The following is a 25008-nucleotide window of genomic DNA, read 5'->3' as shown; positions in this document are numbered from 1 at the left end:
ATGTAACAAATGATTCAAGAATGTTGTCCAGCCTGTTACGCTTTTAACATAATTTAATAAAGCATCCAGAAAATACTGGTATGAAAAAGGAGTAATGTCTAGTAAACCTTTTTGCATCCATGCATCCATTTTCTTATCCAGTAAAGGGCTGCAGGGAAGCTGGAGCCTATTCCAGTAGTCCCTGGGTGCAAGGCAGGAACAATGGACCAAGCACCAAATTGAACATATCGTCAGGATGGAATCTGCCTTGGCATTGTAGATCACCGACTGCTGGAAGAACAGCAGCAGTTTGCTACAGGAGACGATGTAGAAGATACCGAAGAACCGCAACCAGGACCATCAACAGCACCAGAGCCTGAAGATTTTCAAGCCAGTAAGGGATGGTTTGATCGTTTTCATCATCATCAATATCATTCATCATTGGCGAGTACCCGTACATTTGACTGTATTTTAATTAAATTTACTGTACATCCAGAAAGTATTCACAGCGCATCACTTTTTCCACATTGTTATATTAGAGCCTTATTCCATAATGGATTAAATTAATTTTTTTCCTCAGAATTCTACACACAACACCCCATAATGACATCGTGAAAAAAGTTTTGAGGTCTTTGCAAATTTATTAAAAATAAAAAAACTGAGAAATCACTTGTACATAAGTATTCACAGCCTTTGCTCAATACTTTGTCGATGCACCTTTGGCAGCAATTACAGCCTCAAGTCTTTTTGAATAGGATGCCACAAGCTTGGCACACCTATCCTTGGCCAGTTTCGCCCATTCCTCTTTGCACCCCCCTTTTCAAGCTCCATCAGGTTGGATGGGAAGCGTTGGTGCACAGCCATTTTAAGATCTCTCCAGAGATGTTCAATCGGATTCAAGTCTGGGCCACTCAAGGACATTTACAGAGTTGTCCTGAAGCCACACCTTTGATATCTTGGCTGTGTGCTTAGGGTCGTTGTGCTGCTGAAAGATGAACCGTCGCCCCAGTCTGAGGTCAAGAGCGCTCTGGAGCAGGTTTTCATCCAGGATGTCTCTGTACATTGCTGCAGTCATCTTTTCCTTTATCCTGACTAGTCTCCCAGTTCCTGCCGCTGTAAAACATCCCCACAGCATGATGCTGCCACCACCATGCTTCACTGTAGGGATGGTATTGGCCTGGTGATGAGCAGTGCTTGGTTTCCTCCAAACGTGACACCTGGCATTCACACCAAAGAGTTCAGTCTTTGCCTCATCAGACCAGAGAATTTTGATTCTCATGGACTGAGAGTCCTTCAGGTGCAAGAGATGGAAAGATGGATGCAAGACCTGCAGAGATGGTTGTCCTTCTGGAAGGTTCTCCTCTCTCCACAGAGGACCACTGGAGCTCTGACAGAGTGACCAACAGGTTCTTCATCACCTCCCTGACTAAGGCCCTTCTCCCCCGATCACTCAGTTTAGATGGCCGGCCAGAACTAGGAAGAGTCCTGATAGTTTCGAACTTCTTCCACTTAGGGATGATGGAGGTCACTGTTCTCATTGGGACCTTCAAAACAGCAGAAATTTTTCTGTAACCTTCCCCCAATTTGTGCCTCGAGACAATCCTGTGTCGGAGGTCTACAGGCAATTCCTTTGACTTCATGCTTAGGTTGTGCTCTGACATGAACTGTCAACTGTGGGACCTTATATAGACAGGTGTGTGCCTCTCCAAATCCTGTCCAATCAACTGAATTTACCACAGGTGGACTCCAATTAAGCTGCAGAAACATCTCAAGGATGATCAGGGGAAACGATGCACCCGAGCTCAATTTTGAGTTTCATGGCAAAGGCTGTGAATACTTATGTACATGTGATTTCTCAGTTTTTTTATATTTAATAAATTTGCAAAAATCTCAAGTAAGCCTTTTTCACGTTGTCATTATGGGGTGTTGTGTGTAGAATTCTGAGGTAAAAAATGAATTTAATCCATTTTGGAATAAGGCTGTAACATAAAATGTGGAAAAAGTGATGCGCTGTGAATACTTTCCGGATGCACTGTAAATGGGACAATATTGCAATGCCATTTCAATTAAAACAAATAAGTGTTATTATTTTAACTTAAAATGTTGATTGAAACATTTTTTCATTACATAACAATGAACACGTCTCACTACAGGCTGTTTCAGGTAGATTCTAGGCATTCATCATGACACAGAACCTTGAAAAAAAATCGTGCACACCTTTTTCATTGTTTTATTGAAAAGTTGACATGGGGTAAGACAGAGCAGAGGCAGTCTAAAAACAAATTTACATCAACCTAAGTAACTCTGGCTAATTAGGATTTCTCTCCTAGCTTCTGCTGAAGAAGAAAGGATACGTTTCACACTGAATTATACTGGATTTCTGCATAGGTCACATTGGCAATTATTTTACACATTTGTTCTGATTAAACTGCACCTAATGAATGCATTAAAAGATTGAATGTGTACAAAAATACGTGATTAAAAAGTATAAAGCACGTTAACCCCCTTTGTGCTTTTAACAAAAAAGAAAAAATCATTAGAGACATCACTAGTTAACCGTAAGTCTAAGGCTGTGCTTACAAAACCTTAAGTGTTATATTTGTGTTTGTTTTTTATTTATATTTAAGGCAAATGTTGGATTTTGATGTTTCAAACCAATAACCAAAGGGAAGCTCAAATGACTAGCTACAATTGCATAGAGGCACTACATACTTTTTTGGCAAATTAAGTTTGCATTATATTGCATCAATGCATTTTATATACAAATCCATTTACTCAAAGGGTCTATGAAATCTTACGAAGAACAAAAATTTTTTTTTTTTTTACACATAGGCAGATGTCTAATTTAAGTTACAACAAGGACAAAAAGCAATTAAATGGTCAACTGTTCTGCATAGCTTTCAAGGCAAAAAGAGAAACATTTACATATGCTAATGTCACATTACTATAACATTTTGTCCCTGAATCTACACTTCTCTAGTTGCTATGTGTTAAATGTGGCAGAAACTAAGATCCAGTTAAACAATCTAACATAAGTATCTGTAGTCATTCTTGGCCTTGCATTCATTTCCCATCTGTAGGGATATAATACTTATATAAATCTGCACTGTTTCCCAACAGAAGTTTTTCTTGAAAAATGCTTGTAGTTTACAAACAGTTAACTTCAAAAAATACTTTTTGGATAACAGCCACCATACTACAGGAGACTGAGATGACAAACGCACAGCAGCACTGTTATAGATTATGAGGCTCAAGGTGAATGCTTTTAGAGATCGGTAGATTTACAAACATAAAATCAAAATGATACTGATAACTGTGTTACTTCCAAAAGGATGCTTATGTTAGACCAGTCTATACTGCAAAATGAGACTGGAAAAGCAGAATCATAATTTAAGCATATTTTTAAAATGACTTTTTACATTTTATATCATTAATTATACATTAATAAAAGATGCAGTTATCCATAAAGTAAAAAAGGAGCAACAAGCCAAGCATGGAACTGCACTAAACTTTTCACACATTACCCAACAGAGCCAGTACCTGCTACATTTACTTCATGTGTCAATTTCACCACAGTGGTTGAACTAAAGGTGAGATAATTATTACATAACAAAAACATTGTTACAGTGTGGAGGAAGGGAAAAATAAAATCTATCACAACAACCCACCACCATTTTTTTTGTGTTATATCTTATTTGGTCTATAAAATAAAAGGACTCCTAAAGAACAGCGATAACACCAATCAGAAGCAGAGATATAACATGTATCTGCTAAAAGTATTCAAAGTGAGTTAGAAACATTAAGACTTCTGTTTTCACATTATGCTTATTTAATGTAGCTGTGGAAAATAACAAAAAGTGCCAGTTTGGAACACTGTCTGATTTGCAGACTGAATACAGTCAGTACTTTTGCAAATAATTTAAAAAGTCATGTCATTCAAAATGGCACAGTATGTGCAAGAAAGGAAAGTACTGTTAGTGGAAAAACAGCAGGTTTTCATGTACAGCAATGTTTCACAGAAAACCAGGTTAAACAAAAATTCAGGTCAGTTACATTTTGGTTAGGGTCAAAAATGACACTTATTCTATGCAACAACTAGACTTTGTGCATACGTGGATTGCAACTTGTACAACAGAAAAGCAGGGAAATTTCTGACTATGGGATAGTTATCCTGAAATTACAGAGTGGTCACAGATTAGTGGATGATGAGCTTTAAGATAAAAAAAAAAAACCTATGTATCAACTCCTTCAAATTTAATTTGAAGTATCAAAATCTTCATCAAACATGCGTAAGAGATGATGGAAGTAATACTCAAATACAAAACTGGATCCCAATACCAATTAAGCAAAAATAAAACAAAGTACTGTATACAACTGTAATTTACTGAAAGAAATATGGTCAGCTTTTCAAGCACTGAAAAAAAGTTAAGGTAGTAATGGCTAAGATAATTTTATATAAAAGCCAATAATGACCAAATGACTAGGAAAACACTGTTTTCGTATATGATAATTTCCACTGAACCAAAGTATTTAGGCAGCCCACAACAAAAAAGCACGGAACAGGAATTCAAGTAGTTTGTCAATCCAAAATCCATGCCTCATACATGCATGTTAGGATAAAACGGACATCTGAGAAGTGTAAAAGCCTGGAGAAAGAATCAGTTTATGTCTCACAAAGTTTAATCCACATATTATGTGATGTATTTTTGATCGCTTTTTGGTGCCATTATAAACTAGCTGTTGGAGAAATTTGAGCAGTGGTTCTTTCGGCATATTTTAAGGAACATTTCAAAGCTGATATTTACCACTATAATAAAAAGGGCACATACAAATACAGTAATCAATTGAAAAAAGTATATAAAAATTAACTTCAGTTGCTAAAGGGATTAATAAATGAGAATACATTAGTTACTATAAACGGGTACAAGAAAACCATCTAGATAGATTATCGCCGTTGGTCTGCGATGTTTGTATTTAAAAGGATATTAAGGTGCAATCCGAAGTATTTTTCAAGAACACACACACACAAAAGTGGTTTATTTTCAAACCCTGAGATAAAAAACAGATAATTTAGCTACTGTACTGCTTGGCACTACAGATTACTGTTTAAGTATTAGCTTTGTGCATGTGAGTTTGCCAGCAAATTGTAGCTCCTTACCCTTAAGTTCACTAGTAAAAATAAACCAAAAGGCAAGCATTGTAAACCTTTACTATATAACTTAAAATCTTTAAAAAGACTGCACATTAAAATAAAAATAAAAGCAAAGAGCGATTACATGCTTGGCACAATAAGGCTTGCAGTATTTATAACTTCCAATTTCAACAAGACCACCCAACAGTATTCAAGGCTCAAAAATAGAAAAACAAGGGCTCTGCTCTAAAAAAAGTTGAGCTATTTTGTTACAATAACCATTTATCTGCCATGTCCAAAACATATTTAGCCTGAACATTAAGTTAGTAAATATAAACTAATTATCCTGAATTTTGGTGTTAAAGATTGACATAACTGCACAAGGAAATAAAATAATGGATAGGCAGGATGCGTTTTACCAGATATCTGGCAAGTTAAAAATTGCAATGTTTAGCCACTACAATATTAAGTCCGAAAGGAAATGTACTTATTCCCTGCTAACCATGCCAAAATTTCCATTAAAATTTTATTAAAAAGATTAAAAGAAATAAAAACAAAGTCCCAGCTGAGTATCACTGTAGCATAAGCTGCTTGAGGTTGTCATGCAGGATAGTATCCTTGACATCGCGGAATACCAAACGAATGTTCTCTGTATTAATGGCAGTGGTGAAGTGATGATATAGTGGCTTCTGCTGCTGGTCCCGGCGCTTGCTTTGGAAACACCCCACCAAGAACTTCTGAACATCATTTAAGCTGTGAGAATCCCCAGTGTACTCTGGGAAATAGTCCTTGATATCCACAATTTTTACTTTCTCCTCTAGCAGGTCCGTCTTATTTAGAAAGAGAATGATAGAAACATTGCTGAACACACGGTTGTTGACTATTGTCTCAAAAATATTTAGAGACTCAGTGAGGCGGTTGGTTTGTCGGTCCTCCATCAGCACCTGATCAAATTCACTGGATGAAACAAGGAATAAAATGGATGTGACGCTATCAAAACATTCAAACCACCGTTTCCTCTCTGATCGCTGTCCACCCACATCAACCATCTTAAAGGGAACATTCTTGATCTCAAAGTCGTACTCATGGATTCCTTTGGTGGGCTTTCTGGCCAACAGTATATCTTGCTGAGATGGAAGATAGTCCTAAAATTGGAAAGAAAAATGAGTGAAACATGCCCAGTAAGCACGTAAAAAAATTTACAAATAATGGGAGACTATTAAGAGTTCAAGCAGTCTGAATTACACAATAGCCAGAAGGGATGCATCAACACCATTTTTTGGCACTAACAGCAAACATTTCATAAACAATATATACAAATATGAACACTTTTGTAAGTGAATGCTGGCATTTGTCCAGTAAACAAAGAAAATGGACAGAAAAAAAAGTGGAAAATTTATCAGAAAACTACTTCTGGATACTATTGGCTGTGTTGGCTATTTGTAAAAAGATCTGGTTTCAGAGCAAAGGAGAAAGATTGGTAAGTGGAGCAATAGATTTTGATGTCTGCAAGCCTAGGATTTACAGTTGTTCATTTTCACCAGGCTAAAACAAATTCTCATAGCTCTGATACAGCTTGTTTGCCTAAACAAGGACTAAAAGTTGATATAAAGCATGTCATTGATACGGTTCTATCAGACCATTTTCTTTTACTTTTCAGTATAGAAATGATAGAAAACACTCATGAGAAGCATATTGTTAAAAAACGCTTCTTTGACTCATCAGCAGCTTTAAAACTTAAACATTCTAAGCAATCAGTCTGTTTATAGTGCCAACTATAATAGCGAGGATAATGTAAATAATAAGGTGGAAAGATTTAATACTAAAGTGAGACCTGCTGTTGACATAGTTGCACCTGAAGACAGTTAAATCTTCTAGCATTGTTATACCATGGAAGACCCAAAGAGTGTCCGATTTAAAGAGAAAATGCCGTAAAGCCGAGCGTAAATGGAGGAAGACTAAACTAACTATCCACTATGAAATATTAAAAGTTAAAATAACAGAATACAATAACACTGTCCGTCTTGAGAGGCGCTGCTATTTCTCTAAGATTATAAATAACAATGCTAGTAATCCCAGAGTCTTATTCTCGACGATTGATCGTCTGCTAAACCCAGGTAACTCAAAGGAATGCCTCCTAAGTACTTCCAGTAAAACCTGTGAGGCTATTGCTGTATTTTTCAATCAAAAAATTATTAGAAATAACATAGTATATCTCCCCAACACTAAGGATCCTCCTAAACCCCAGTAGTCCGTTATAAACGAATTAAACTCTTTCTCTAGGATAGATTTACCTAAAATAATTTCTCAACTGAAACCCTCCACCTGCATCCTTGACCCAATACCAACAAATTTTTTCAAAATAGTATAGGGTGTGCTGATTGATAATCTTGACATAGTAAATTTGTCATTAGATACGGGAGTCTTCCCAGACTGTCTTAAGACTGCTGTAGTTAAACCCCTATTTAAGAAAAATAATCTTGACTCATCTGCTTTTGAAAATTTTAGACCCATCTCTAACCTGCCTTAAGTAAAATTCTAGAGAAGGCAGTCATTATGCAGTTAAATGACCACCTTAATAAACATGGTATTCTTGATAAATTTCAGTCAGGTTTTAGAATAAATCACAGCACAGAAACTGCACTCGTTAAAGTAGTAAATGACTTGCGGGTAAATGCAGACAGAGGCCATTTATCTGTTCTCATCCTCTTAGATCTGAGTGCTGCATTTGACACCATTGATCATAATATTCTTAGAAATCGCCTTAGTCAATGGGTGGGCCTCTCTGGCAGTGTCTTAAATTGGTTTGAATCCTACCTGGCAGGGAGAAAATTATTTGTTAGTTGTGGGAATTACAACTCAAAGACATGATATCCTATATGGTGTTCCACAAGGCTCTATCCTGGGTCCGCTTCTCTTCTCAATCTAAATGCTTCCATTAGGTAAGATTATCTCGGGGCATAATGCGAGTTACCACAGCTATGCTGATGACACACAGCTGTATTTATCAATAGCACCTGATGACCCTGATTCTCTTGATTCACTAACACAATGTCTTACTTGTATTTCTGAATGGATGAATAGTAACTTTCTCAAGCTAAATAAAGAAAACTGAAATCTTAGTGATTGGCAATAATGGATACAATGAGGCTATTAGAAATAAACTGGATACATTAGGATTAAAAGACGGAGGTAAAAAGCTTAGGGGTAACTGTTGACTGTAATCTGAATTTTAAATCGCATATTAACCAGATCACTAGGACAGCATTTTTTACACTTAAACAGAGCAAAAATTAGACCTCATATCACTGAAAGATGCTGAAAAATTAGTTCACGCGCTTGTTTTCAGTCGACTAGATTACTGTAATGCAATCCTCTCAGGAATACCCAAAAAAGACAAATCGTTTGCAACTAGTGCAGAATGCAGCTGCTAGAATCCTAACCAGGAAAAGAAAATCCGAGCACATTTCTCCAGTTTTTGATGTCACTACACTGTTTACCTGTGTCATTCAGGATTGACTTTAAAACTCTGCTTATCTATACTAATAAAAGGCAAAGGAAGGAAGGAAGGACTCACTCACTCACTCTCCAAGTTCCCATAGGTAGAAGGCTGAAATCTGGCAGGCTCATTCCTTACAGCTTCCTTACAAAAGTTGGGCAGGTTTCATTTCGAAATTCTAAGCGTAATGGTCATAACTGGAAGCTATTTTTCTCCATTTACTGTAATAGCGTTGAGCTTGAAAGCCGTGGGGGCGGAGTTTCATGTGACATCATCATGCCTCCCACATAATCATGTGAACTGACTGTCAACGCAGTACGTAGAAAACCAGGAAGAGCTCCAAAAAGCGCTGAAGAAAACATGCATTATATAATTGAGAAGGCAGCGAAACAAGAAGCGAGCGAGTGACATATACAACCATATTCATGAGTGCTGCTACTTCGGAAACAAAGCAAGATGTAAACCTAAAGTTTAAATTAAGTTCATAGACAGACTGCCGCTGGCGTTTGTCATGCCCACGGGTAATGTGGGATACAAGTTTAAGGAGAGGACGAGGGATATAAGCGAGTTTTGATCACTTTGTAACTAAGTTAAAATTGCAGGTGAAGGGGCTGTGCTTATGCAAGTTCCGAGAGACTGTTTGTGGGGGATTGACAGTTAAGGCGGGTGGGAGAGTCACGTTATCATTTCCCCTCCCATTCATCTCATTTCGCTCTGAGCTGCGCTCCTCAGCGTTACGGAAGCGACTTTGTGACGCTGCCACCAAATACTCATAGAAAAATCCACAAGTTAATACAAACGCTGTCTCTACAGTTTCTCCACACTGAATCCTCCAGACACTACTTACAAAAGGTTACATTGACAATCGTGTTACGTTATTTTTAAAATGTTTCCTTTTCTTAGCACAAGCACAGCTGAGAAGCTTTGATGCACATGCTCCATAACGAGTTAAAAAAATCACGCATTTAATCACACTTTGCAATACAAGCAAAGGGTAACTTCTGTCAATGCATGATTTCATGGTACACCGATTACATTGATCAGCGCTTCCCGATTCATTTTACCCTCACACACCCTTGGTTTGAGAAGTATGAAAAAAATATGAGGTTAACACAGAAAAACAGATCACCAATTGAAGCTTTATGAATAATCGATTCGCCATCAATAATTTGTTTTGGTAAAGCCATACTCCGTGTAATCCTACTTGCATTTTATAATTTTTCTGCCACTGGCCATGATTAAATGAACGGTAAAAAAGTAAGAGCAAAGCGAGGGTGACTTATTCAGGCAGGCAGGCAGGGGCAACGGCTCAATAGCTCGAATTTGGATATAAGTAAGTTCTATTTAGGTCGCCAGAAATATCTTTGTTAGGAATGGAAGTTGAATTTAGTCTTTAAATTTCTATGGTAAAGAAAAAGTTATGCAACGATGACTAAATTTAATTATATTAAGTCAAAAGTTTTATATATAAAGTCATTCCCGAATATATAAAGTCAAACCTTGATTATATAAAATCACTGTCGGAATAAATAAAGTCAAAACTTGAATATATAAAGTCAAAACTTGAATATATAAAGTCAGTGCTTTATATATTCCAGCACTGACTTTATATATTCAGAAAAAAGTTTTGACTTTATGTATACCGACGCTGACTTTATATATTCGGGAATGACGTTATATATTCTGACGGCGACTTTATATATTCACAAAATCAATGTATTAGCCTGTTTAGCACCCCATAGTGTGTGTGTGTGTGTGTATATATAGTTATATATATATCTATCTATATCTATATAGTTATATATCTATATAGTTATATATATATATATATATATATATATCTATATATATCTATCTATCTATATATATATATATCTATATCTATATATATATATATCTATATCTATATATATATATATCTATATCTCTCTATATATATCTATATATCTCTATATATCTATATCTATATCTATATCTATATCTATACATAAACATATATACATATACATACATATCTACATATATACACACACAGCTATTTCGTATCAGTGCAATACGCTGTTTGTTAAAACGGTTGACTCCCGCTCTTACGTGCAACAACAAATCAAATCATTCAGTTGTCTTTGCTCATATGTCATTTTAGAGCTGGACGCCTGGCATCTTTTTTTGGCCACAAGTTCGTTTCTATTTGGTGTGAGGTTTTGTGTTGTGGAGATTCTCAGGATGGATTGCAGGTGCTCATCAGTGAGGCGACTCCTGTGTGCTGTTTTGTTAGTCTTTATCACTGAGAAGAGCTTCTCACACAGATATGTGCTACCAAACATGCACAAGGTTCAAGCCGCATGTAGACGGACTTTTTTTGTTCTTCAAAGTCACCAAAGCGCCGTGCAAACTCAGTGCGCAATAACTCTAGTAAGCGGTAAGTGTTCGGCAAGGCAGCTAAAGCGCTGCATTATGGGATCTGTAGTTTATTGTGTTACCAGTGCTTCATATACCCGGGCTTTAACAACAATAATACAGTATATAAAATGATCTCGGGCGGATATAATTACACGCCGGGCGGATGTGGCCCGACCCTTGAGTTTGACACATATGGACTAAATAGAACTTGAAAAGATATATTTTTTCAAATGTGATCACGCAATTCAGATAGAGTTGACGCGCACTACAGCCTGCATCCTCAATGAGTCATCCTCCCCTCGCTCTTACTTTTTTACCGTTCAGATAAATAAACAGCTCGTCTTCTTCTTTATCTGAGACCTGACACACTGCATGCACGGGTTTTTTTTACACTGTCTTCCTTTAGCGGGACATTGACTTTTCCCACCGTGTGCTTTGTTTCTATAGTAGCTGCATTTATGAATATGGTTATCAGACGCTTCATATTTTTTGCTGCCTTTTCAATTGTGTAATTGGTTTTGTTCAGCTCTTTGGAACTGTTGTTTTTATCTGTGCACTGCGTCAGTTCACGTGAGCCACTCGGTGTACTTGCATCGAAGGTTCCCAGCTGTGCTGGTGCCATCTTGTGCTATGTCCATAGCTTTATTTAATGTTACCTTAGTCCTGGCACTTAAAACTTTCTCTGCAGTTTCGCTGAGTTTGTGTCAAACACCACCCTGACCATCTCATCTTCCTCTCCATAAGCACAGTCCTTCACCCGTGAATATTTACCCGTGGCAGTTTGCTATTGGATTGCCGCTGACGGACAGCCTTATATGGGCAGGCACTAAATTACAAACGCCAGCGCAGCCTGTCTATGAACTTAATTTAAAGTGTAGGTTTACATCGTGCTTTGTTTCCGAGTAGCAGAACTCATGAATATGGTTGTATATGTCACTTTCGCTTCGCTTCTTATTGTTTAGCTGCCTTCTCAATTATATAATGCATGTTTTCTTCAGCGCTTTTTTGAGGTCTTCCTGGTTTTCTATGTACTGCGTGATTACGTGGGAGGCGTGATGATGTCACACGAATCTCCGCCCCGGCGTTGAAGCTCATCTCCATTACAGTAAATGGAAAAACTGCTTCAGTTATGACCATTACGCGTAGAATTTCGATATAAAACCTGCCCAACTTTTTAAGGAAGCTGTAAGGAATGAACCTGCCAAATTTCAGCCTTCCACCCACACGGGAAGTTGGAGAATTAGTGATGAGTCAGTGAGTGAGGGCTTTGCCTTTTATTAGTATAGAGATATATCTCTATCTCTATATATATAAAATATATATATATATATATATATATATAAAATATATATATATATATATAAAATATATATATATATATATATAAAATATATATATATATATAAAATATATATATATATATATATATATATATATATATATATATATATATATATATATATATATATATATATATATATATATATATACACACACTAATAAAAGGCAAAGCCCTCACTCACTCACTCACTGACTCATCACTAATCGCTAAAGGAAGACAGTGTAAAAAAAAACCTGTGCATGCAGTGTGTCAGGTCTCAGATAAAGAAGAAGACGAGCTGTTTATTGATGCAGTAAGAAGCGAATCGATGAATGAAACCTGTCATCTTTACAGCGATTGACAAACACGGAATGTAACTTGAACACAACACATCCTACAAATACGAACCTGATTGAAAGAAATAATGATAATCAAATCCTTGATGACAGCAACACTCAGTAACACTCACAAAACAAATACTGTATATTGACAGTCATGTTACGTTATTTTTAAAATGTTCCCTTTTCTTTTCTAGCTTTTTTAACACACTACTTCTCCGCTGCGATACGCGGGTATATATATATATATATCCCGATCTACATACTCGAATAATGGATACTTTATTCGCCATCAATGATTGTTTTGGTAAAGCCATACTCAGTGTATTCATTAGATGAGCGGTAAAAAGTAAGGCGAGGGAGGATGACTTATTGAGGCATGCAGGCTGTAGTCGCGTCAACTCTATCTGAATTGCGATCACATTTGAAAAAATATATCTTTTCAAGTTCTATTTAGTCCATATGTGTCAAACTCAAGGGCGCGGGCCACATCCGGCCCGTGTAATTATATCCGCCCGCAGATCATTTTATATACTGTATTATTGTTATTAAAGCCCGGGTATATGAAGCGCTGGTAACACAATAAACTACAGATCCCATAATGCAGCGCTTCAGCTGCCTTGCCGAACACTTACCGCGTTAATCAAGTCTACCTTATGATGCTGCAAGTTATTGCGAAGCTAGCTCACACGATGCTGAAGAGAAAAGTTGATTCTGAAAATAGAGCCTTTAAAACCGATGGGAGGCTGAGTATATGTTTACTGAACCCGTGTGTCTCATTTGTGGAGCTAATGTGGCTGTAATTACAGAATTTAATCTAAGACGGCACTATAAAACAAAACATCAGGGTAACCTGAAAGACCTGAATACAATGCAGAAGATACAGAAAGCAGAAGAATTAAATAAGAATCTGACACTTCAGCGGACGTTTTTCCGTGCACAATCACAAAGTGATTTCAATTGAGGCTGCTTTTATGGGAGACACAACCACTTGCCCCACTTTCCCTGTTACCAAGTAATGTTAAACCAAGTCGTCACTACGGTGTTCCCAAATCGCACTTTGCTGATAAACTGGCGCACTGAGTTTGCGGCGCTTTGGTGACTTTGAAGAACAAAAAGTCCGTCTACATGCGGCTCGAACCTTGTGCATGTTTGGTAGCACATATCTGTGTGAGAAGCTCTTCTCAGTGATAAAGACTAACAAAACAGCACACAGGAGTCGCCTCACTGATGAGCACCTGCAATCCATCCTGAGAATCTCCACAACACAGAACCTCACACCAAACAGAAACGAACCTGTTGCCAAAAAGATGCCAGGCGTCCAGCTCTAAAATTACATATGAGCAAAGACAACTGAATGATTTGATTTGTTATTGCTGAAAGGAACACATTTTATTTATATTTCCAGGTTTTGTTATGCAGCATGTTCATATTTGAATTTGTATAATTTTGACAGGATATATTTTTATGGAGAGCAAAATCTTTTGGGATATTTAAAATCTAAGTTTATTTTTTATAAAATATAAAATTACATAAGAGTAAAGAAATTTGAATGTTTGTTCTTTTAATGTTTACTTTATTTCTAACTTGTATAATTTTGACAGGATATATTTTTATGGAGAGCAAAATATTATAAGTTGTTTAAGGTTTGAGTTGATTTATTCAGGAATAATATTCCTGTCTGTTTTACCATTCCTACCAAAGATATTTCTGTCGACTAAATAAAAATTCCTTCTATTTAAAATTTAAATAGAACTTGAACAAATCGATAGTTCATAATATCCACGCAGACTTGCACGTAAGAGGGGAGTCATCCGTTTTAACAAGCAGCGTATTGCACTGATACGAAATAGCTGTGTGTGTATATATGTAGATATGTATGTATATGTATATATATGTTTATATATGTGTGTGTGTGTGTATATGTATATATGTAGATATATATATGTATGTATATATGTGTGTGTATATATATATATATGTGTATATGTATAGGTGTGTGTATATATATATGTTTATGTGTGTATGTGTAAATATATATATATGTGTATGTGTATGTGTATATATATATATATATATATATATATATATATATATATATATATATATATATGACAGCAACACTCATCACTCACAACAGTGACAAAACAATTACATTGACAATCATGTTACGTTATTTTCAAAATGTTTCCTTTTCTTTTCATTGCTTCTTTAACACACTACTTCTCCTCAAAATGTGGTATTTTTCTAGTATATATATATATATATATATATATATATATATATATATATATATATATATATATACACATATATATATGTTATTTTATAACTGCAATTTTATATATATAGTTTGTCTTCACAGTTTAATGAAAAAGCTAAATGAAATAAATTTTCTACTCAGAATAACTGCATGAACAAATATGAATGAAATGTGACTAGTACGTGAATGCTGCATGTTTACAGTGGTGGTTTTACCCGTGTCAGTTTTTCCAATAGTATATACTCTTATATGAGAAGATAATTACAGTCATTTATGGATTAACTTCCAGCCACCTTAAACTTCTGGAAGATTAGATATTTTCACCCAGTGCCTCTTCAAAGTTTTGCGAAGATTATTTGCAGTATATTTTGAGCTGAAAAATGGCTGTCTTCTTCGTTTGTAATGGTAGTTGAGGAGGAAACTGCCCAAAATCAAGTACTATTTGATAAACATTTTCTCTCAAAGCGGAATATCTAATCTTACTACATTTAAAAACACTTCCAGATGAACACTTTTTTTTTGGCAGAGCTTCCCTTTGTACTATGTTGCTTTTAATATTTAGCAATCCAAAACTGAGGAGTCTTAGTCAATGTAATAAAATTGTAGAATATCTGGCTCTTAAAATAGCATTTTGAAAAGTTCAACTTGATAAACAGATTTTTACTATGTTTACCTGGAATAACGTGGTCAAAATAAACCCATTTAAAGTAAAACAATGTATGAAAGAGAATATATGCTTTATCTAAATGCTTAAGATGCTGCTTCAATTCTGAACATAAGCACCTTGAGAACAAAAGATGCAAAACCATAAACATACAACTTTTAAAACTTGTATTTCTGTAACATCAAATTTGATGAGAAATAACCATTCTTATGGCACAGTCTAACTACCAAGCCTATTAAAATCAAATTTCTGGTATTTTGTCGTCTTTAGTACTGCTAATATGTAAGGAAAGAGGAGTATTTATCACTTTAATATTAAACTCTTTGAACATTAGTCTTCTCCTATCTACACCAAGTGGCAGTTTAAGCACTTGGTTGCACCTGAAAGTATTACTGTATTTAATTAAATTTAAAGGTCGGAACAGAACACAATTTAAAAAGAAAACCTAAAATAAAAAAACATCTCTAAGAACAATTAAGACATCAAGTACAGATTTTATACTTGACAGAAGAGCACGTTTTGTTTAATGCAAGTTAATTCTTTACACTGCTGAAAACAGGTCTCATGTGGTCTTTTGAACCTTCATTAGAATTTGGCAAAATAACCATAACCCATTTCCCCTAAACTGGAGGGGGGAAAAAGAAAAGGTTTATGGGGGTTCTATTTTATTACCAAAAAAAAAAAAAGACAACAAAACTCACCGGCTGTCCTAGTTTTTCCAAATTGTCCAAGAAATATTTTACTGATTCACCCTGGGAAGGGGAAGAAAAAAAAATGTTTTAAAAAAGGTATACAATTTTAGAAAATGAGTTAAAAATCAACACTTTAATAGTCCAAGAAAAACAACTGAAAAACAAACAAAGGGGGGCAATAATTTCCAAGATTGTTTGGGGGTAAAAAAATATTGAAATTGATGAAGCTCACAACTTAAGGAAAGGTAACAAGGAAAGTCTAGAAAGAAAAAAAAAAAAAAAACTAATAATATTAACTACTTATGTTTAAAGCAAAACAATTACATGGTCCCCAAAAGCAAGGAAAAAAATTCATACCTCTGGATGCTAGTTGATGTAAACAGACAATTTTTTTACTCGGTTATATGAAAAAATACACTCAATTTTTTGTATGTCAACATACAGTGGTTGTATTCACTTTGTGTTGAAGATTTCATTTTAAATTAACATGTTTTACCATTTATGCCCATCAATCTACACTCAATAACCCATAAGGACTAAGTGAAGATAGTTTCTGAAAGGTTTATAAATTTAATGAAAATCAAAACCAGAAATCCCTTATTAATTTAACCCTTAAACTGCCACATACTTGGAGGGTTAATGCGACCCTGGACGGCAAATACTTTTTGCTACACTTAATGAAATGTTACAATTCGCCAAGAAAAAGTTACATTTTTAATGCAAAGAGCATCACAATTACTGCAACACTGATCATTTTACACACTGCCAATGAACTGTAAAAACTATTAATAAAACTACTGCAACAATCTATTATATGTACAAGGAGCAACTGACACCATTGATGAACTTCAGTAAATCACTGAGCCAACTGCGCTTGAAATGACTGCATGCAAGCACACAGAAGCCAACGCTGATGCTTGCAGGCTAGTGTAGAGCAGAGGCTGAATGCCATGGACAGTGATGCTGCAGTGGTCATGAGCTGTCTTGCTCAACTCCGGAGTTCAATAAAAGTACGTCACCGAATATATTTGGCTCCTGCAAGCTGGCAAACTGCACTGGGAACTGACTATAGCCGGTTGCGGTGTTCAATTAATCTACAGAGGTGTGAAAAACTATTTGCCTGCTTCCTGATTTCTTATTCTTTTGCATGTTTGTCACACAAAATGTTTCTGATCATCAAACACATTTAACCATTAGTCAAATATAACACAAGTAAACACAAAATGCAGTTTTTAAATGATGGTTTTTATTATTTAGGGAGAAAAAATCCAAACCTACATGGCCCTGTGTGAAAAAGTAATTGCCCCCTTGTTAAAAAATAACCTAACTGTGGTGTATCGCACCTGAGTTCAATTTCCGTAGCCACCCCCAGGCCTGATTACTGCCACACCTGTTTCAATCAAGAAATCACTTAAATAGGAGCTGCCTGACACAGAGAAGTAGACCAAAAGCACCTCAAAAGCTAGACATCATGCCAAGATCCAAAGAAATTCAGGAACAAATGAGAACAGAAGTCATTGAGATCTATCAGTCTGGTAAAGGTTATAAAGCCATTTCTAAAGCTTTGGGACTCCAGCGAACCACAGTGAGAGCCATTATCCACAAATGGCAAAAACATGGAACAGTGGTGAACCTTCCCAGGAGTGGCCGGCCGACCAAAATTACCCCAAAAGCGCAGAGCGACTCATCCGAGAGGTCACAAAAGACCCCAGGACAACGTCTAAAGAACTGCAGGCCTCACTTGCCTCAATTAAGGTCAGTGTTCACGACTCCACCATAAGAAAGAGACTGGGCAAAAACAGCCTGCATGGCAGATTTCCAAGACGCAAACCACTGTTAAGCAAAAAGAACATTAGGGCTCGCCTCAATTTTGCTAAGAAACATCTCAATGATTGCCAAGACTTTTGGGAAAATACCTTGTGGACTGATGAGACAAAAGTTGAACTTTTGGAAGGCAAATGTCCCGTTACATCTGGCGTAAAAGGAACACAGCATTTCAGAAAAAGAACATCATACCAACAGTAAAATATGGTGGTGGTAGTGTGATGGTCTGGGGTTGTTTTGCTGCTTCAGGACCTGAAAGGCTTGCTGTGATAGATGGAACCATGAATTCTACTGTCCACCAAAAAATCCTGAAGGAGAATGTCCGGCCATCTGTTCGTCAACTCAAGCTGAAGCGATCTTGGGTGCTGCAACAGGACAATGACCCAAAACACACCAGCAAATCCACCTCTGAATGGCTGAAGAAAAACAAAATGAAGACTTTGGAGTGGCCTAGTCAAAGTCCTGACCTGAATCCAATTGAGATGCTATGGCATGACCTTAAAAAGGCGGTTCATGCTATAAAACCCTCAAATAAAGCTGAATTACAACAATTCTGCAAAGAGGAGTGGGCCAAAATTCCTCCGGAGCGCTGTAAAGACTCATTGCAAGTTATATAACGCTTGATTGCAGTTATTGCTGCTAAGGGTGGCCCAACCAGTTATTAGGTTCAGGGGGTAATTACTTTTTCACACAGGGCCATGTAGGTTTGGATTTTTTTTTCTCCCTAAATAAAAACCATCATTTAAAAACTGCATTTTGTGTTTACTTGTGATATATTTGACTAATGGTTAAATGTGTTTGATGATCAGAAACATTTTGTGTGACAAACATGCAAAAGAATAAGAAATCAGGAAGGGGGCAAATAGTTTTTCATACCACTGTATGTTGCCAAATATACTCGGCTACAGTGTGCTGGCAAATTGCATTGTAGAAGCCCCTTTTGTTGGAACTATATATAGCATGGAGTCTTCTCAGAAAAGTCTCCACAAGCTCTATACACCTGAATTTGGGCAGCTATCCCATTCTTCCAGGCAGATGACCTCTAGCTCCATTAGACTGGATGGGAAGTGTCTGTAAACTGCCATCTTCAGGTCTTTCCACAGATGTCCTGTGGTGTTTAAGTCTGGGCTTTGGTTGGACCACCCAAGAACAGTCAGAGACCTCTGCTGAAACCACTCCAGCATAATCTTGGCTGTATGCTTCAGGCCATTGTCTTGCTAAAAGATGAACCGTCTGCTTAGTTTGTGGGAAAGTGTACTCTGGAACAAGTTTTCTTCAAGGACCTCTCTATTTGGCTACATTCATCTTTCTCTCAAGTCAGACCAGTGTCCTTGGCCCTACCAATGAGAAACAATCATCATGTTTCACTGTAGGGAACAGTATTAAGCAGGTGATGAGCAGTGTCTGGTGTTTTTGAATAAAACTCCAAGCACTGTGTCTCATAAAGTTCACTTCTCATATGATCAGACTGCAGAATATTTTTCCTAATGCTCTCAGAGTCATTTAAACCAGTGTTTCTTAAACTATGGGTCACAAACTATTCTGAGTAATATGACATCTGAACTTTGGTTTCACAGAGTAGTGAATTACATCTGTAATGAATGAGAAAGGATTGTGAACAATTTGCAGAAAGTCTTATTAGAATGGGTCATCGCTTGCAAGGCCACAAAAAAACCCTTGGAGGATAAGTGGTGATTCTCCAAAGGGAGACAAGGGTGATGACTAGCCACAGTTCTGCTGCAATTACAGGTAGCGAAGATGCACAACTGCCAAAATAGGGATGACAGCCACTAAAGAGTGGCAACCATATAGCCAGTGCATCACTAAGACATCGTGCCAGAAATGCATGATTAATAAAGTGTTGCTGAGATGGTCACCCTTACAACAGATTCTCCCATCTTATCGGAGGACTTCTGAAACTCTGTTAGAATAATCACAGGATTCATGGTGATTCATTCATGACCGAAGCCCATCTTTCTGGCTTACTCTGTGTGACCTGGTGGCCATCTCTAGGGTGCTTCTTCTATTTCACATTTAGAGGTTACTGTGCTCCATGGACCCACTTAAAGCTTTAGAAATGGTTTTATGCCCATGCCCTGATCTAATCTAACCACAATTTTACTCATGGGAGTTCCTAAAGATAGTTCCTTGGACTTTATTGCTTGGTTTTTGTCCAGACATAACCTTTGGAAATATGGCGTCTTGCATACACAGGTTTAGGGTAGGGGATTATAGCCTTTTCAGGCCAAATCAATGCATGGGTACACAGCTTTCACTTATAACATTAATTATTTTATGGGAGTTCATTTTTCTGTCAGATACTTAAATTGGCCTATCAAGACATTTATCACTATGTTCCCTAACTCTCCTATGTTACAACATTTTTATTAAATTTTAATTATGGCATACAATATTTTAATTGTATTTTTAACAATGGCCCATAATATTAATCTATACTAAATAAAAGGCAAAGCACTCACTCACTCACTCATCACTAATTCTCTAACTTCCCGTGTAGGTAGAAGGCTGAAATTTGGCAGGCTTATTCCTTACAGCTTACTTACAAAGGTTAAGCAGGTTTCATTTCGAAATTCTACACGCAACGGTCAACAACGTCCACCATGTTCAACTTTCTTATTCATGGCCCCATCTTCACGAAATTTGGTAGGCGGCTTCCCTGCGCTAACCGAAACCAATGTACGTACTCATTTTGGTGGTATGACCATATACATACACACACACACACACACACACACACACACACATATACATATACCTGTGTGTATGTTTGTATGTATATGTGTATATATATTATATATATGACAGCAACACTCATAACAGTGACAAAACAATATATATTATATATATGACAGAAACACTCATAACAGTGACAAAACAATTACATTGACAATCATGTTACGTTATTTTCAAAATGTTTCCTTTTCTTTTTCTTTCCTTCTTTAACACACTACTTCTTCGCTGCGAAGTGCGGGTATTTTTGCTAGTAGTTTATATAATCAGCACGAGTGCATCATGCAAAACACACAACTTTTTTTCCCCCAGGAAAATCTAATACCTAAACACATCAGCAATATTGGTACAAAATTCAGTATTCCGTCATCATTGCTGCCCATATATCTGTCTTAAAAAAAAAAAAATTGGTCGATCACTACACCCCCCAATCAGCTCAGCTATGATTATTTTGTTTAAACTGGCCTATACGATAGTCAGCTTCCTAGCCAGTAGTTCTGTGGTTAAATGATGTGTATGTTGCCTTCATTCAATCAAAATGGAAAATACATTAGAATATTAACTCGTTTAGGGCAAATGTCAACTTTTGTCAACGTCCAGTTCTGACAATACTTGCATAAATCATTTTGTTCATCTTTAAATTCTTGATGTTTCTTAGCAATGTTTGTCTTTTTTGGATAGCACCTTAGTGGATTTATTATTAAGTAGGTTAACATGTGCATCACTAACACAAAAGGTCCTGCAATTATTGTAGCAAACATTCAGTACTAAACTCAAATAACTTCACTCAGAACAGTTTTTTTGGCTAAAAATTACTCTTTGGGGATAAAGAGGAAGTCAGCTTTTAGACATAATTCAACTACATACAGGTGCCAGTCATAAAATTAGAATATTTTCCATTTGCTAGCTTTATTTCAGACAGACTTACATATTCACATTTTGCCAATTTGTCCGTGCCATCAAATTATTGTTTCACCTTTTAAAATCTAAAAGAAAACTATATCTCAGTGATAAAATCCAATACAAACATGACATCTTCAATGAGTTGTCATGTTAATCTCTAAAAAAAAAAAAAAATCTGCCTTATTCTCTTTAAATCTGCTCTAATAAACTCACACAGAAGAAGCTGAAGACTGTACCGCTTCCTCTGTTCAGCTGGAAAGGAAAACCCTTAAAGAGCATTGTACAGGTGCCGGTCATAAAATTAGAATATCATGACAATGTTGATTTATTTCAGTAATTCCATTCAAAAAGTGAAACTTGTATATTAGATTCATTCATTACACACAGACTGATGTATTTCAAATGTTTATTTCTTTTAATTTTGATGATTATAACTGAAAACTAATGAAAGTCCCAAATTCAGTATCTCAGAAAATTAGAATATCAATTAAGACCAATGCAAAAAAAGGATTTTTAGAAATGTTGGTCAACTGAAAGGTATGAACATGAAAAATATGAGCATGTACAGCACTCAATATTTAGTTGGGGCTCCTTTGGCCTGGATTACTGCAGCAATGCGGCGTGGCATGGAGTCGATCAGTCTGTGGCACTGCTCAGGTGTTATGAGAGCCCATGTTGCTCTGATAGTGGCCTTCAGCTCTTCTGAATTGTTGGGTCTGGTGAATTGCATCTTCCTCGTGACAATACACCATAGATTTTCTATGGGGTTAAGGTCAGGCGAGTTTGCTGGCCAATCAAGAACAGGGATACCATGGTCCTTAAACAAGGTACTGGTAGCTTTGGCACTTTGTGCAGGTGCCAGGTCCTGTTGGAAAATGAAATCTGCATCTCCATAAAGTTTGTCAGCAGCAAGAAGCATGAAGTGCTCTAAAACTTCCTGGTAGACGGCTGTGTTGGCCTCAACGGACCAACACCAGCAGATGACATGGCACCCCAAAACCATCACTGACTGTGGAAACTTTACACTGGACCTCAAGCAGCGTGGATTCTGTGCCTCTCCTCTCTTCCTCCAGACTCTGGGACCTTGATTTCCAAAGGAAATGCAAAATTTACTTTCATCAGAGAACATAACTTTGGACCACTCAGCAGCAGTTTTGTCTTTAGCCCAGGCGAGACGCTTCTGACGCTGTCTCTTGTTCAAGAGTGGCTTGACACAAGGAATGCGACAGCTGAAACCCATGTCTTGCATACGTCTGTGCATGGTGGTTCTTGAAGCACTGACTCCAGCTGCAGTCCACTCTTTGTGAATCTCCCCCACAGTTTTGAATGGGTTTTGTTTCACAATCCTCTCCAGGGTGCAGTTATCCCTATTGCTTGTACACTTTTTTTACTACCACATCTTGTCCTTCCCCTCTCTATTAAATGTGCTTGGACACAGAGCTCTGTGAACAGGCAGCCTCTTTAGCAATGACCTTATGTGTCTTGCCCTCCTTGTGCAAGGTGTCAATGGTCGTCTTTTGGAAAACTGTCAAGTCAGCAGTCTTCCCCATGATTGTGTAGCCTACAGAACTAGACTGAGAGACCATTTAAAGGCTTTTGCAGGTGTTTTGAGTTAATTAGCTGATTAGAGTGTGGCGCCAGGTGTCTTCAATATTAAACCATTTCACAATATTCTAATTTTCTGAGATACTGAATTTGGGACTTTCATTAGTTGTCAGTTATAATCAAAATTAAAAGAAATAAACATTTGAAATACATCAGTCTGTGTGTGTAATGAATGAATCTAATACACAAGTTTCACTTTTTGAATGGAATTACTGAAATAAATCAACTTTGTCATGATATTCTAATTTTATGACCGGCACCTGTACAATGCTCTTTAAGGGGTTTCCTTTCCAGCTGAACAGAGGAAGCGGTACAGTCTTCAGCTTCTTCTGTGTGAGTTTATTAGAGCAGATTTAAAGAGAATAAGGCAGATTTTTTTTTTTTTTAGAGATTAACATGACAACTCATTGAAGATGTCATGTTTGTATTGGATTTTATCACGGATATATAGTTTTCTTTTAGATTTTAAAAGGTGAAACAATAATTTGATGGCACGGACAAATTGGTAAAGTGTGAATATGTAAGTCTGTCTGAAATAAAGCTAGCAAATGGATTTAACAGATTAGTTTATCATATTTAGCTAGCCTATCAATTGAAACATTACTTTTCTCAAGTACATTCAAAGAGTAGTAACAGCAACTGACAAGTGCATTTAGCAGACAATTTCTCTTCTGTCTGAAGAAATAGCATTTTCATTTCATGTGGGGGAGGAGCAGATATAACTAGTCTATTAAGAAAATACAATTAGACTAAACATTTTAATTGAGTAGAGTGATTAATCACAGCAACCTTATAACAGCTCATACAAAACTATTTTTACTTAGTGGTGCAAGATTAAATATGAATGCTGCAGGAGAGAATGAATTTGGTTCTTAGTTAAAGTGAGCAAAAAGGAAACCTGATAATTCAAATGTAATTAGCATCTGAATATACTCACAGTTTGCATTCTAGACTGAAGATTACCAAAATTACCAAGCTCACATTACAGGATATTTAAAAATTGTAATGTTTTGGTTGATACCAGTATAATGTGGTTGCATCATTTTCAGAGTAAAATATATTTAAAAAAATAAAAAACATAGTAGTGATAACTTATGAACACAGATGCACCTCTTACACATCAAGATGAGGAAAGGATCTTGAGGCCAAAGCAGAAATAAAAATTCAATCTTTCAAACTATGAGGAGCTTTAAATATACAAGGGGTTGCACATTTTCTCTCCAACCACTCTTTAACCATGACACCGTTGAATAGGACTGTCAGTGTTTTTGTGCTTTTTGTTTTACAGGTAGTGTCTTAACTCTTTCAGGGTGGATGTCGACTTTTATCAGCAGGAGGGGTTGACACCAGTAAGCCAATGCAAACTGTGACAAAACTTGCCGTTACGTTTAAGTTCGACTCTCTTTGCTAGAAGAAAAGTTAGGTTCGCTGGTTTGACCGAGATTCCCTGTGCTTGTGGGAGTAGTGAAGAGCAAACAATGGGAAAATGCATTGATGGTTAGGGATCAAAGCGAATGCACAAAGCAAAATACTCCATTGATGATGTTTTGTATATTATCGCCAAATTGGACTCTGACTTGTCAGACTCAGATTCTGATGAGAGTGATCTGGAGATCAAAAACGAAAGTGAGGTATCGG

The 25008-nt window shown here is 36.6% G+C and overlaps 1 protein-coding gene across 1 annotated transcript in view; it reads right to left on the bottom strand.

The window, feature by feature from the left end:
• Window positions 1–2195: 2195 nt before the first annotated feature.
• The window catches only part of gna13b (guanine nucleotide binding protein (G protein), alpha 13b), a 72003-nt gene continuing 49190 nt past the window's right edge, over window positions 2196–25008 (bottom strand). Inside the window, exons 3-4 of the mRNA XM_039739295.1 lie at window positions 16297–16347; window positions 2196–6255 (exon numbers count right to left, since the gene is read on the bottom strand). Coding sequence (XP_039595229.1) covers window positions 5683–6255; window positions 16297–16347 — 624 coding nt within the window. The 3' untranslated portion in view covers window positions 2196–5682. The remainder of the gene's footprint in view (window positions 6256–16296; window positions 16348–25008) is intronic.

The sequence above is a fragment of the Polypterus senegalus genome, chromosome 17, assembly GCF_016835505.1.
Source record: "Polypterus senegalus isolate Bchr_013 chromosome 17, ASM1683550v1, whole genome shotgun sequence".
In the NCBI taxonomy this organism is placed as follows: domain Eukaryota; kingdom Metazoa; phylum Chordata; class Cladistia; order Polypteriformes; family Polypteridae; genus Polypterus; species Polypterus senegalus.
This window is presented reverse-complemented; position numbering and strand designations above follow the sequence as displayed.